Below are 16,124 nucleotides of genomic sequence, written 5' to 3'. Positions count from 1 at the left end.
TTATAAACTATATTTAAAATATAAACAGCATAATTGAATATCCAAATAATATTAGAACAAATAATATAATTAAATTTAAGTATATTTTAAGATGGATATATTAAAATATATTTACATAAAATATATAGAAGCAGTATATACAATATAGAAATGTATTGTATATTGTATATATATCAATAGCTTGTCACTTGCCTGATTTCAGAAAACAGACTTTGTGGCAGAAATTTGTATTTCAGGTTTGTTGTGAATGCTTTCAGGACACCACATCTGTAGGGGAATATGTGACACAGGGATTAGGCAGGGAGGGGAACTAGAATATAGTTGTGACAGCAGGATCAGCTGATCCTAGAGATGCTAGGCCTGTGTATTCTAAATCAACCAATCAGGCATTGGGTATGGTCACATCTCCAAGGAAAGGCAGTCAATATGGAATATGGTTGGCAATTCCAAGAGGAAGAATAAGGCAATGAGCTTTCAAAAGCCAATACTTTCACTGCTTGAGGAATGACTACTTGTACTAGTATGGAACGGCATCTACTAAACAATCCTGAAAATTACCAAGGAAAGTTAATTTAGGCATAAGATGAATTTCAGCAAAAGAGGCCATCCTGACTGAAGAGTCTATCTAGATTTGTAGTAGAAATGTTTTGTTCTTCTTTTCTAGCTCAAAAAAATCTAATAAATCTTAATGATAATGAAAATTCAATCAAATTATAGTGTCATTCTGTAATTTGTCATAATATTTTTGTTGCTTTGGGGGGGAAACAACAGAAAGGAAGGAAAGAAGGAAGGAAGGAGGGAAGGAAGGAAGGAAGGAAGGAAGGAAGGAAGGAAGGAAGGAAGGAGGAAAGAGGGAGGGAAGGAAGAAGGAAAGAGGGAAGGAAGGAAAGAGAGGGGAAACAAAGAGGGAGAGAGAGGGAGAGAGGAGAAGAGAAGAGGGAGAGGAGAGAGAGAGAGAGAGAGAGAGAGAAAAAGAGAGAGAGAGAGAGAGAAAAAGAGAGAGAGAGAGAGAGAGAGAGAGAGAGAGAGAGAGAGAACCTCTTGCTAGGAGCTAGGAGCCATGGCTCACACCTGTAATGCTCATTACTCAGGAGGCTGAGATCTGAAGATCTAGGTTGAAAGCCCTCCCTGGGAAGGAAAGTCCATGAGAGTGTGGTCTCTAATAAACTATCCCTAAAAGACCAAAGTGGAGCTATGGCTCAAGTGATAGAGTGTTAGCTTTGAGTAAAAGAATCTCAGGGACCATGTCCAGTCTCAGGACCAGCACAAAACGAACAACCTAAGCCATTAGGTTTCAACTCTGTTCCTAAGGAAAGAGCAGGGGATTAGGGCCCTTGAGCCCACTCCTTGGGCAGCTCTTTACTAGGTGTCTGTTAGGACATTATCACTACAATTATTACTTGAAGGCAAAGATAAACATCTAAGCGGAATAAACATTTTAACTTCCTCCTTTCCATTCTCTAATAGTGATATGAATCACTTCTACGTTTGAACAGCATATTATATAGGAAAGTATATACCAAAGTATCCACACAAGTAAACAGATTTCATACAAAAAAAACTTGAAATTCAACTTTTGTATGCCCTGTATATGATTCCATAACTTGAAAAATAGGAAATCCGGGCCGGGAGTTTGGCCTAGTGGTTAAAGTGCTTGCCTAGCATGCATGAAGACCCGGGTTCGATTCCTCGGTACCACATACATAGAAAAAAGCTGGAAATGGTGCTGAGGCTCAAGTGGTAGAGCTCTAGCCTTGAGAAAGTCCAAGGACAGTGCTCAGGCCCTGAACTCAAGCCCAGGACTGGCAAAAAAAAAAAAAAAAGAAAAAGAAAAATAGGAAATCCATGTTCATTCGCATAGCCATTTTATCACGAAGGGCTATTTTTCCTTCTCTATGATCTTAAAAAAGATTTTAAAATGCAGTGAAATTATAAAGAGAATTTTTAAACAAGTCTTGGATGATTAGTAATTTTCTTTGGTATTTCATATCATATTCTAGTATCAATGCATGTAATTTATGCCTTATTTTACAGCTGATGGAAAAGCTCCTCTTAACAAGGTGATGGATGAAATTAAAAAATTCTTAGGTAAGTAAAAAGGTTGCCATAAAATGTATCTGTAAGACTCCCATTGTTCTATTTTTTTCTTACATTTTCTACCCCAATCATTTAAAAAAATATGGAGTATTAATTTTTTTACTATTGAAATACTGTATTTACTACATCTGGATGTTAGTTGAAGGGGTTGACAACTGTTATTTTACTCTGTAATTTACTTTTCCAAGAATATAATTGACAACAAATGTTACTTATCCCAACTTCTAGTAGGCACAATAAGTATATAAAATAATTTTCCTTATTACAGGGAATACATAATCACAAATGAATATCTACAAAACTTAAAATAAGTCCAGTGTCCAGGGCTCATGATTGTACCCTTAGCTACCTGGGAGGATAAAAACAGCAGGATCGCAGTTCAACACAAGCTGGAAGTTCACAAAACTCTATTTCACCCCATAGTTGGGCCTGGTGGCATATAACCCTCATCTTGAGCTCAGTGGGAGGCTGACACTAAGAGAGTTTCAGGCCAGCTCAGGCAGAAAAGTCAATCTCAAGGGCAGAAGCTAAATGTGGTGGTATGTTCTTGTCATCTCAGCTAGGGACAAGGAATCCTAAGGTAGATCACCATCCATGCACATTCCTGAACAAGAAGTAGGACTATCTCAAAAACAACCAGTACACAAAAGGGGCAAAGAAATGGCTTAGTGATAAATCACCTGCCTACCACTTAAGTACTATCTTATCAAATCCTAGTATTGCCAAAATAAGACTGAAATATGATACATGCTTTTTGGTTTAGTAGCCTAGCTAAAATAGTAATCATCTAAGATCTAAATGCAAAGAAGAAGCTAAAAGTTTTAATATCTTAAAGCAAGGAAAGTTGATGTCATATTGTTAATATAACTATGAATTGTGAAATTAAGTTTTTTTTACTTTGTCTCACAATAATGAAGGGAAAGAGATATTTTTTATGGCCAGTCCTGGGGCTTGAACTCAGGGCCTTGGCACTGTCCTTGGGCTTTTTCAAGGGTAGCATTCTACTACTTCCAGCTTTTTCTGTGTATGTGGTACCGAGGAATTGAACCCAGGGCTTCATGCATGCTGGGTAAGCACTCTACCGTTAGGCCCCAAAGGGAAAAATAAATTTTACACCAAGTAATTTCTTCTAAAATTTTTGCTCAGTTTATTCTGTTTAGTGTTACTATATGTTTTCTTGCAGTTGAAGGGAAAATTGATGTAAAGAAGGTGATGAATGAAGTAAAAGACTTCACAGGTAAGTGAAGTCAGTTTGTACTAACTGAGTCTTTACAATAATCCCTTTCTTTGCTGTTGCCAGTGTTCAACAAAAACTATTGTTTTAGATTACATAAACTTTGACAAGATGAAGCAAAAAATTATAAACATTCCTATAGGACTAAATCTTAGTACGAAATCCTATGTTCTATAGAACTCTTCTAATATATTAACACCCAGGAAATTTGAGGCTGAAATAGTAAATGGCACCTTTAATTTTGGTGGTGTAGAGTTAACATTTCAACAGTACTAACAAAAATCATATGACAATTTTTATAAAGTGTTTGTATTAGCTATCTATGTGGTTGACACAACAGTAATGGAATCAAATTTATTTTTCTAGAATTCTAAAAGCATCTCTGTATATTGCAATGGAAGGAATCGCTAAAATTCCAACTCCCCAAAGACAGTGCAATGAAAGAGGACTGCACTATGCTTTTGCTAGTCACCATAATACAAGATCATCATTAATGCACTTATCTGTCGCTAACATTTTTCCTAACTTTTTAGGTGAAAAAGTTGATATAAAAAACCTGAAAAATGAACTGAGAAAAATGGGAATTGAACTTGCTAATAAGGAATATGAAAAGCTAATTAAAACATTGCCATTTAGTGGTAAGCTTAGAAATACTTATGGAAACTTATTTACTGTTGCTGTTTTTATCTTTAGTCATACAAAAAGGTTTCAATTCATATCAATTTATGAGTACAATGAATCTTCACTAGTGTTGCCTCTTCTGTTGTTCTTCCCCATCATTCACAGATTCATCCATCCCCTCAAGTTACCTGGTTCTGTTTTCACATATATACACTGAGTATTTTGATTATATTCACCTAGACTTCCTCTCCCATTTGTCTCCTTTCCCTCTCTGTGATTCCTTTCCCACTCCCAACATCACATGTTTCAGCTCTTCTGGAACTTTCTTAACATTGTTTCACAACCCTGGGAGGAAAATTTAAAAGTTTTAGAATTTAATAGCAACTGAAATTGATTTATGAAAATAATGGAAATTTAAATTACAAGAAATTTATGCCCTGAATTATTTTTGTCACAGCCTTACATACAAACAGAAGGATAAATAACAAAATAAATAGCTCATGCACTTCAAATGTGAAAATTATGAGTTAATTATGAGAAGTATCTTATTAAAGAGTTTAATGAGCTGGGCACCAGTGGCCCATACCTATAATCCTACGTGTTTAGGTGGCTGAGATCTGAGAATCACAGGTTGAAGCCAGCCCATGCAGGAAACACCATGGGACTCATATCTCCAAGAAATTACTCACAGCTGAAAGTAATACTGTGGCTCAAGAGGTAGAGTGCTAGCCTTGAGGACAAAGAGGGTCAAGAACAGCATCTAGTCCCTAAGTTCAAGCCCTAGGACAGGTGTAGGGGGAAAAGGGGAGGGTGACTTCAATGACATGAGAAATTAATGCTTCATTGCTATCTATAGCATTAATGTGGCAATATATCAGATCTGAATAAATTCTGTATATTAGTTAGGTTTACTAAAAGTTTGTAATAAGTTAAAACACACAAACATAGTAAAAAAAATTAACACCTGTGATATCTAAGTGACAAATATATAAGAATCTTTGTTCTATATTTGAAATTTTCTGTAAGTCTGAAGTTATATCAATAATAAAAAGTTAAAGTAAAGAAATCATACTGGTTTAAAAATTATTGAGATCTCCATTGAAGACTTGTCATGGGAGATAATGATTTTATTATAATATGATTGTAATGTATTACAATGAAGATCAACGTGTCATGAATCCTAATGTATCAAATAACCTAATATCATCCAAGAATTACATTAACTTTCTATTTTTTCTCCAGATCATTTTAAATATGTTTTGGTCATACTCTACACATTGAACTTAGATTCTAGCATTTGCTAGGCAAGCACTCTACTACTTGAGCAACAACTGGTATGATGTATACTAGAGAGTCCCCCATTTTACAATTTTCTAGAACTTCAATTAATTCATGCATAGAATATGGAAAGGTATTTTCATTTTTTTGTGCTGAGGCTTGAGCTCAGGGATTCAGAGCTCTTGCTTAGCAATTTCCCCCCACATACTTTTTTTTTGGTAGGCTGGTACTCTACCACTTGGGCCACACTTACAACTCCACATAATTTTTAAATATGTTATGTATTTAATTATTTTCCACTCCCATCCCTTATTTGTTATATTTATGTTTTATCTTTTTCTCAGTTCCTAATAGTTTATTTGTGTTATTTACATGGAATTTTCTTCCTGAAGAAATCAACTCATATTTATCAGTCTTTTACTTTTTGTTTAGTGCACTAACTTTTACCTGGGTTTTAATCAATTGCTTTCTTCTTTTCTGTCATTAGGACTGTTAAAATGTTCTTTATTGTTCTTGAAGTTGAATGATGGATTCTATCGTCATTCTTTGTTGTTTTGCCTTCTGTTTTCATAAATTTCCTTACCAATTTCCCTGTATTATAAAAACGAACTCCTCTCCTATTTTTTTTAAATAGATGATGGAAAGGTACATCCCATTAGGGCACTGAAGGAGGTAACGTCTTTCAAAGGTTAGTAAAACTTATACTAATTGTTCGATGTGAAATCTTTAGACTTTATATTTTTATTTCTTTTCCACTTTATTTTTGTTCTTATATTTATTTATTTTTAGTATATTTCATACACACAAACTGTGCATTCTCTTTTTTCTTCCTTTTCCCATGTCTCCCCATTCACAATATAGACCAGGCATAGGGCCTGGACTGAGGCATATATGGGGTAGGTTTACTCTGCCTCCTTTTTCTATACAGTCAGTGTAAGAATACAGCCTGTCGTAAGTACCCAGAGGCCTACACTGTATAATCTTTATCTTCATAGAAAGCATCATACTTGAAATTTCACTTTCAGATGAGAAAGTAATGTTAGATATACAGAGCAAAATTGGAAGATTAATATCATTTTGCTGTATTTAGAAGCATTGGTTCAATAAGAGACAAAGCCAATATAGGAGCTTGGCAAAATTATAAGTATTCCTTACTGTGCATTAGAAGTATTTAAAAAAATGATGAATAAGTTCTAGGTCCAGTTACCACTAAGCCAAATCACCTTAAGAACTACTATGCTATGTGTATTTCTTACCAATACAGAGTTTAAGAAAATAGGTTCTTGTTAGATACTACTGTCTTATAATACTAGACAACTCAGGAGGATCAAAGTTCTAAAGCCAGCCCAGGCATGAAAGTTTGTGAGATTCTTATCTCCATTTAACTATTCAAAAAACCCCAGAAGTAGCATTTTGGCCCAAGTGGTAGAGCATTTGCATTGAGCAAAAGAAGCTCAAGGATAGTTCCCAAGCCCAGAGTTCAACTCCCAGGACTGGAAAAAGAAAGGAAAAAGAAGAAAAGGAGAGAGAGAGAGAGAGAGAGAGAGAGAGAGAGAGAGAGAGAGAGAGAGAGAGAGAGAGAGAGAGAGAGAAGTAAAGGAGGGAGAGAGGGAAATAGGTCCCATTTCCATTATAGATTTATGTCCTATAGGAAAAGTTAAATAGAAATTAGTCTTTTTAAAACCAGGAATAGCAATAATAAGACAAAGATGGAATTGTATTTTTGTTGTTTCTTTTCTTAAATTAGTTAAATGTACTCATTAAAAACATTCTAAAACATGAACATGTTTTCCATCCTTCTTTGTCTTAATGTTCCTTTGTGTGTTTCATAAGGAGGAAAAATTGACATCATCAAACTGAAGCCTCTCTTAGAAAGCCTGGGTGTCAAGCTTACTGAAAAAGAACTTGAAAAGCTGACAGAAAACCTACCAGATGATGGTATGTATAATAGATACCATTGTCAGTCTCCAAAGCTGAAAATTTCTAAAACTACATTTAGTTTAGTGGTAAGATAAATGTTTAAAATCTTAGGGAATATGATTGTTGGTATTAAAGTATAGGGGCTGGGAGTTTGGTCTAGTGGTAGAATGCTTGCCTAGCATGCACAAACACCCAGGTTCAATTCCTTGATGCAACATATACAGAAAAGGCTGGAAGTGGTGCTGTAGCTCAAGTGGTAGAGCTCTAGCCTTGAGAAAGCCCAAGGACAGTGCTCAGGTCCTGCGTTCAAGCCCCAGGACTGCCAAAAAAAAAAACCAACATATAAAATACCAACTCTTAAATACAATTTCAAGCTGGCCTTTGTTTGAACTCCAGTACTGAAAAAAAGAAAAGTTATTATTATATATGGAATTTATCTTCAAAGACTATTCTTTGTGTGTGTTTCCTGAGCCTTTGACATCAATCGCATGTCTCATATTGTCTTTTTTTCTTCTTCATAGCTAATGGGCAAGTGGATCTAATGAAAGTGATGGATGGAGTGGAAGCCCTTACAGCTAAAGGTAAAGTTGTTGTACACATAAAATCCTAATTCTTTATAGTAGTTGTGGTTTTCTTCATGCCTTAATTGCTTTGTTAATTCTACATTGTACTTCCTATTTAATTTTTTTATTCATACAGTGGCCTAGAAACTAAATGTTTTCTATGTATTTTCTGCAAACAAATTTCATTTTCCTGCCAGGCACTGGTGGCTCAGGCCTATAATCCTAGCTACTCAGGAGACTGAGATGTAAGAATCGCTGTTTGAAGCCAGCCCAGGCAGGAAAGTTCATGAAACTCTTATCTCCAATAAACTATTCAGAAAACACTGGAAGTGTTATTTTTGTTCAAGTGGTAGAGCATTGGCCTTGAGAACAAAGAAGCTCAGGCACAGTGTTCAGGCCCTGAGTTTCAAGCCCCAAAACTGGAGAAAAAATTTATTTCCCTTATTTTTAAATCAAATACAATCTATAATAACATGAAATGAATCTTTAAAAATAGATCCTGGAAATAAGATTCAACATGTTAACAGAAATATTGGAATAAGACATTTGCAATTTACTAATAGAAGAGAGAGAAGCATAGTACCCATTTGTTTTTCTTGTAATGATGCATGCCATTATTAGAGTAAGCTGCCCAAGAAGCAGTCACCAAGATAGGATTAAATATGCAAGGACATTATTGGAGAAATAGCTATATAAGAGAAAATAGGAAAAAGCTATTGAACTACACTTTGACTTCAGATTAAAGAGAAAAGAAAGGCTAGGTGAGAATCTTAGATACTAACCAGTCTAAGGAAGATCTAACAAGGCCTTTTAGAAGCCTCCCAGGCCCAGATTTTTATTAGTGTCTGTTATACTCAATTGCTAGCAAGAAAAAGCCTATGAAAGAATAGGCCTAGCCTGCCACCAGTGGCTCATGCCACTGAGAATCCTAACTTCTCAGGAGGCTGAGATTTGAGGATTGTGGTTCAAAGCCAGCCCAGGCACTAAAGTCCATCACTCATCTCCAATTTATAACCTGAAAATCATAAGTGGTGCTATGGATCGAGAGGTAGAGTTGTAGCCTGAAGTTGAAGAGCTCAGGAACAGCACCCAGGCCCAGAGTTCAAGCCTCTCTCTCTCTCTCTCTCTCTCTCTCTCTCTCTCTCTCTCTCTCTCTCTCTCTCTCTCTCTCTCTCTCTCCCTCTCTCTCCCTCTTTCACACACACACACACACACACACACACACACACACACACACAAAGAAATAGGCCTAGTTCATTTACCCAATCGTCCAGAAACAAGGACATACTAAATCCACTAGCACAACGATGTTCATTGAAGCATTATTTACCATAGTAAAGATATGGAACCAACCCAGATGCCCCTCAGTTGATGAGTAGATCAACAAGATGTGGTATTTATACATAATGGAATTCTATGCTGCTGTCAGAAAGAATGACATCGCCCCATTTGTAAGGAAATGGAAAGACTTAGAAAAAAGCATATTAAATGAAGTAAGCCAGACTCAAAGGAATGTAGGCTCAATGGTTTCCCTCATTTGTCATAACCAGTAGAAACCTTGGGCTCTCCTAGCAGAGATTTACAATAGAGCAAAACCTAGATACATAAGGCCATATAGAATGATGCTAAATGAAAGGACCTCCAGGATAGAGAAACAAAAGCCATATAATGATTGTTGTCCTTAATGTACTATGTTATCTCTCATCTCTTTTGCTGTCCTTTGGTTATCTCATATTGTTACAGTATTTCACCTTTTTTATCTGATATACTCTATATATGCTTATTTGGTTATTTGAACTAGGATAGGGAATGGGGAAAACAAGATGAGGGGTGGAGGTGGGGGGAGGGAAATGGGGACCAAGACATGAGAAAGGGTATCAATGCTTGTGAAGTAATGGACCTTCTATCTGGTGAATATAATGTAACCCTTCTATTAATTACATTAAATAATATATGGAGAAAAAAAGAAATAGGCCTAGTTCATATTTCAGACCAACATCTGGTCAATTGTGTTTTCTATAGTTGATCATATTGGCATTTTCCCTTCTTTACAAAACAAAATATATTTCTGTGAATAACAACAATCTCTTTACATTTTTTACATACTTAGTCAGGACTTGATGGGTATCACTTTCAAAGATATCATAAATTAGTGCTTTTTCTTGGTTCAGTAGTACTAGGGCTTGAACTCAATGTGAGTGTCTTCTTCATAAATTTACTTCTTTATTTGCAACCATCTGACTGTACTTAAATGCCATATTCATCATTTTATTAAGGAGGGAAGGTTGGTATCAACAACGTGAAAACTGTCCTGGAAGACATGGGGATAGAGCTCAAAGATAAAGAATTGTTGGAACTGGTGACAAATTTACTATTTGATGGTAAGCATTTCAACTACATATGTAACTGACAGGGTCTTTTGTGACAAAATCATCTTAAGTTCCTAACTCTGCAGAAAATAGAAATTTTTTTCTCAAAAACAAACCAAAGGAAGAAAATGTATAGCCCCTAGTGAATCCATATCTACATTCTTTTGGCTTTTAGATTGGGAAACAGAATCTCCATTATATTGAATCATACCAAGGATCAAACAAACAAACAAAAGACAAAAGTTGACTTGAGCTTTCTGAAAAGAATAAGGCTGATAGGTTAAGAATGAGTTAAAGGTGGGATTAGGGATTAAAAAAAAAGTATGCTTGATGTGCCAGATCACTCCAATTTTCTTTTAAATTTTACTATAATGCAAAAATAAGATAAATATCTGGTGAAAATCATAGCGCATCTATTTTCCTGAGAGTACGCCAGTGATAAACAGCATTCCTCTTAAAACATGGATCCTGTCTTTTCTTACAGATGATGAAAAGACCTTTCAAAACAGGTTGCTAGAAGGTGTGAAGTCTCTTAAAGGTGAGTGAAAAGCCTAATAGGAATGTAAATTAACATAAGATTCCCACACTGATACTCTTTTCCAAATATTAAATAGCAAATGCTAGTAAGTAGATAGAGCATACGTACAAAAGACTAGTCAATCTTCACTTTAACAGCTGATCTATTTTTTTAAGTATATGAAAAGTTATATGCCACAAAATCCCACTGTAATTCGACACTGTATAGATTTAGCTGTCACTCTTCATAGACATACATTCACATATCCGTAAATCAGAACAGCATAGTCAGTCCTTCGGATAAGACAGAGTAGTCTCATGATGGAAAATAAGTAAAGCATACATGCATGCACACATCACCACTTTATGTTAAAAGCTCTGGAGAAACTAGGAATCCATGGAACATTCCTCAATATAATAAAGGCTGTGTATGACAAACCCACAGCTAGTATTATACTTAACAGTGAAAAGCTAAAGCCATTCCCTCTAAAATCAGGAACGAGACAAGGATGCCCACTCTCTCCACTCCTCTTTAACATAGTATTAGAATTCCTAGCCAGTGCAATAAGGCAAGAAGCAAGCATAAAGTGGATCCAAATAGGGAAAGAGGAAGTAAAACTTTCCCTCTTTGCAGATGACATGATCCTGTATTTAAAGAATCCTGTAGACTTTACTCCCAAGCTCCTTGAGCTGATTCAAAACTTTGGAAGGGTAGCAGGCTATAAAATTAACCTTCAAAAATCAACTGCCTTCCTCTACGCCGACAGTGAGAGGAATGAGGCAACAATCAGGAAAGGAACTCCTTTCGCAATAGCCTCAAAGAAAAGAAAGTACCTAGGAATTAGCTTAACTAAGAATGTAAAGGACCTTTTTGATGAAAACTTTAAAATCTTGAAAAAGGAAATTAAAGCAGAACTGAGGAAATGGAAAAACCTCCCATGCTCCTGGATTGGAAGAATCAATATCGTGAAAATGACAATCTTGCCAAGGGCTATCTACAAATTCAACACAATACCCATCAATATCCCAATGTCATTCTTTAAAGAAATAGAAGAGGCAATCCAAAATTTCATATGGAATAATAAAAGACCCCATATAGCAAAAACACTTCTTAGCAGAAAGAACAGTGCAGAAGGAATTTCAATACCAAACTTTAGACTCTATTACAGAGCTATAATTATCAAAACAGCTTGGTACTGGCACAAGAACAGGCCTGATCTTTTTTTTTTAAGTTCTCAAAGTCCTTTATAAAGAAAAATAGGATGTGACTTACATTTCATTCACTGTGTGACACAAGAGAAATTGCTGAGATGTAAAATACAAAACTAAGAATAAGACACTGTATTTCAACACTGAATAAAATGATAATAAGCAAATATTAAATCTGTAAATAATATTCTAAATTCTTTAAAAAAACAACTTCTAAAAGAAGTAATGCTTATTATAAACTATAAATAATCAAAATTAAGGAATACTACAAGGCAAAGAATGGAACAACCACAAGGCTTACAGATAAACTTCAATCCAAACTATAGTTACTAGAAATCAAACTTCCTTTGGCAGAAGTCAACCAAGTCAGGTGAAAGCAAGACCTGACTTACAAGCTAAAGTTTCTTAAAAGAAAAATCCAGGCATTTCATATTATTTAAATTGCAGTATTGTCATTTCTAATGTATGTATTGACTTCACCAACAACAGCTGATCTATTTTAAGAAGAAAGTTCTCCACCTTCTCAGGATTTTCCGAAACTTTTCAACAGAACAACAGAATTTCAAGTTTGTGGTAGCACAAAGAGTCTGAAAATATTAGTAATGGTCTAAGGAACTTAATTAGCTGGATGAATCTAGAGTGAATCATGTTGAGTGAGACAAGTCAAGACCAAAGGAACAAAAGGCACATGGTATCCTTAATATGTGGCTATTAGATCCAAACAGTACAAGAGAGAGGACTCAATATTTGCATACCCAATGCTATGGACATGGTATTGGAAATATAAACATAACTACATAGACATAAAAACCTATGACTCTATAGACATAATATTTTATTTCATAAATTAATGTGTATCTATGATATACAAACCCTTAGCCTAATTTTGACTATGTTCTAAAAACTAAGTGCCAGTGATTGTATATAGAGATTCCCTTCTTGAATACTCGTTTGTTAAACATGTCAGCTGAAATATGATGTAAAATCAATGTTAAATTCTTTAATAATAAAAAAACTAACCTGGGACCTCAGTCATCAAAAATCAATCCTACATATTGTTCCAGAAGCAAAGAATGGTTGAATGATAGAATTCCTTAAAAATTTATAGAAAAGTTGATTATCAAAATACAGCTGATTATGCCTTGAATAAATAACTATTAAAACTTTTGGGATGAAAACAATATCTCCTTCTCAGTGTATTTCAAGAATATGATATACTATAAAGTACATACCCTATGCCATAAATAGATCTCTTAAATTTACTACTGAAGTTTCTAGCTGAAGTTTCATATCCTTTAACCAACATCTCCCCACCCCACTCACAGTCCCAATTCTACTCTAGTTCTATGGGTTTCATTTAGGATTCCATACATATTAGAGATCCTACAGTATTTGTTTTCTCTGTGCTAAATTTTTTCATTCAACATGTTCTTTAAGTTCATCTATGCCATTAAAAATGATAGAATTGTCTTTTTTTTAAAAAAAAAAGGCTGTAATAGATGGACATCAGTGGCTCATACTTGTAAGCCTAGCTATTTAGGAAACTGAGATTTGAAGATCACAGTTTGAAACCAGCCCTGGCAAAAAACATCATGAGGCTCTTAGTTCCAATTAACTATCCAAAAATGCCAGAAGTGGAGCTGTTGCTTAAGTGGTAGAGCACTAGAGTTGAGCAAGAAAGCTCAGGGACTGTGCCCAAGTCCTTTCAAACTCCAGCACCAGAAAAAAAAAAGATATATAGTATTCCAGTGTCTATATGTTTGTGTACACACACGTGGCACATTTCCTTAATCTCTTCATTCTTGGAAGAACGTAGTTGGTTCCCTATCTTGATCACTGATCACTGTCATTAATGCTACAATAAACATAGAAATACACAATAGTGAAATTTAACATACTGATTTCTGATTTCTTCCTTTTCAAATATGTGTCCCAATAGTGGTAATGCTGGATCATATGGAAGTTCTATTTTTCATTTTTGAGGAATGTTTTTATTTTTTACATTACTCCTTAACAATTTAGTCAATAGTATTTAAATCTTTGAGTTGTATATATTAGTCTCCAAGGCAAGTCTCAAGGAAACTGACCTTAATACCAGCTTTGTAGTAGACTTTCTTTATGGACATAAAATCTCAGGTCTCTTGCTACGCACCAGTGGCTCATACTCAGGAGGCTGAGAGCTAAGGATCACACTTTAAAGCCAGCCTATGCAAGAAAGTCCATGATACCCTTATTTCCATTTAACCACCAAAAAAGTTGGAAATGGATCTCAAATGGTAGAGCAAAAATAACTAAGGGATAGTGTTTAGACCCTTGATATCAAACCCCGGTACCAGCATATTCACACATATATAAACACATAAAATCTCTGGTCTCTGCTAAAATTGATGTTTTTGTAACTAATAGAATACATTTCAGTTAAAAGTGATAGGTAAGTGACATGATGGCCACAGTACCTAGTTTTCTCTAACCATTCTACATTGTGTGTATACATACATCTATATCTATATCTATAACTATATACATATCACATTGACAATTATGATCTTTCCATTTAAAAATAGTATTACTAAAAAGAATAAAATTATAGTTTGTTCATATTTTAGAGCAACATTATTAACCCTGGTAAGATACTTTAAGGGGTTCTGAGAGTGGGCTTTAGAGAATGCATGAGTTGCCCCCACACACATACCTACTGAAATGATCTGTAGTCTTTCTGAGCACTAGCACACAAATCCTGAAATTCACAGCAGGGTGTATATCTCCAAAAGGTTGAAGAACCTATATTTTGACACTTTGTAATTTTCTTCATGGATTATCTCTTTCCTTAGGTGGGAAGGTCAGTGTCAAGAATTTGGAAGCTTTACTGGATAATTTGGGAATCAAGCTAATGGATGTGGAACTTAAGGATCTGATTGAAAATCTCCCTATTGGTGGTGAGCAAATCTTTCAAGCATCCTAGTTACACCAGGAGATTTTAATTGCAAAGATTCTTCAATTAGTGATAAAAATTTTAGGGTAAAGGGGCTTTAGGAGTGGTAGTATGATGTGACATAATCAAGAAGCTGTAAATAGGGGCAAAGCATATTAGTAACAAGTTACAAAAATCAGTATGAAAACACTGTGCCTTGCATATAGGGAAATATTTATTCTCTATTCATATTGTGATCAAGAGTAGACAGTCATCCATATCTTAAATAGAAAAATATGAGCTCTTAAGTTAAAATGACACTTGTGAATTTCTTCTGATCATTAACACATATGACTTTCAGATAGGATAGAACTATAAATAAAACTTACATTAGTGAAATGGTATGCCCTAACATTTAAGGTCTTTTTTTTTTACTAAGAACTCATGAAGGTAATGAGAGTGAATAAGATAACAGAAAATACTATCCTGTTACATGCATATATATACATCTACATACATAGACAGCATAATGAAATCCACCAAATGCTATTTGAAAAAGTAGTGAGGAGGACTAGTAATATAAAGAGGTGAATTTGTTCAAAGTGAATTGTGTGCATCTATGAAACTATCACGGTGAAACCTACCTAATACTGCAAATTATGCTCATTCAAAAACAAAATAAACACACACTTGAGTGCTGCTGGTTCACACATGTAATCCTAGCTACTCAAGAGGCTAAAATCTGAAGGATCAGGGTTCAAGTCCAGCCAAGTTAGAAAACATTCCTCAACTCAAAACCATCATTAGAAACCAGCAAAATCAGAGCTTGGAGGCATGACTCAGAATACCAATCTTGCAAGCATAAGACCCTGAACTCAGATCCTGGTAATGACCCAGAACAAACAAACAAGCAAACAAAAACACCTTTTAGTTTTGCTGAGAGGAAAGAAAAATATATGTTCATCATTTAAAAAAAGATTGTTATTTTCTTTCAACCTAGTGTCTTTCACTTAGCAATATACTCTTAAGGTGCTTTTTGTAGCTTGGTAACTTACAACTTTGTCAGTGAATAATGGCTATGACCATTTCTTTATCCACTTGCCTATTAAAGGAAATTTTCTTGGTCATTTCCAAGTTTGAAGATTATTAATTAAAGGTACTTTAAACAAAAATAAGGAATGAAATATTGCCTTATATTTCCTAAGTAAGCATATATAAAATATTTAGGATAGGGGCCGGGAGTTTGGCCTAGTGGTAGAGTGCTTGCCTAGCATGCATGAATACCCAGGTTTGATTCCTCGATACCACATACATAGAAAAAAGCCGGAAGTGGTGCTGAGGCTCAAGTGGTAGAGCTCTAGCCTTGAGAAAGTAAAAGGACAGTGCTCAGGCCTTGAGCCCAAGCC

The 16,124-nt window shown here is 35.1% G+C and overlaps 1 protein-coding gene and 1 non-coding gene across 2 annotated transcripts in view; one reads left to right on the top strand and one right to left on the bottom strand.

The window, feature by feature from the left end:
• LOC150051202 (uncharacterized) overlaps window positions 1-16,124 on the top strand; it is a 136,818-nt gene that overhangs the window by 73,002 nt on the left and 47,692 nt on the right. Inside the window, exons 35-43 of the mRNA XM_090351490.1 lie at window positions 2,035-2,088; window positions 3,281-3,334; window positions 3,865-3,969; window positions 5,865-5,918; window positions 7,064-7,168; window positions 7,672-7,731; window positions 9,990-10,094; window positions 10,567-10,620; window positions 14,639-14,743. Coding sequence (XP_090207616.1) covers window positions 2,035-2,088; window positions 3,281-3,334; window positions 3,865-3,969; window positions 5,865-5,918; window positions 7,064-7,168; window positions 7,672-7,731; window positions 9,990-10,094; window positions 10,567-10,620; window positions 14,639-14,743 — 696 coding nt within the window. The remainder of the gene's footprint in view (window positions 1-2,034; window positions 2,089-3,280; window positions 3,335-3,864; window positions 3,970-5,864; window positions 5,919-7,063; window positions 7,169-7,671; window positions 7,732-9,989; window positions 10,095-10,566; window positions 10,621-14,638; window positions 14,744-16,124) is intronic.
• On the bottom strand, window positions 6,067-6,198 carry LOC150051203 (small nucleolar RNA SNORA51). The gene has a single exon (XR_016538496.1). It is a non-coding gene; the product is annotated as a small nucleolar RNA SNORA51 (small nucleolar RNA).

Source organism: Megascapheus bottae, chromosome 17 (assembly GCF_031878675.1).
Source record: "Megascapheus bottae isolate mThoBot1 chromosome 17, mThoBot2.hap1, whole genome shotgun sequence".
NCBI lineage: Eukaryota > Metazoa > Chordata > Mammalia > Rodentia > Geomyidae > Megascapheus > Megascapheus bottae.
This window is presented reverse-complemented; position numbering and strand designations above follow the sequence as displayed.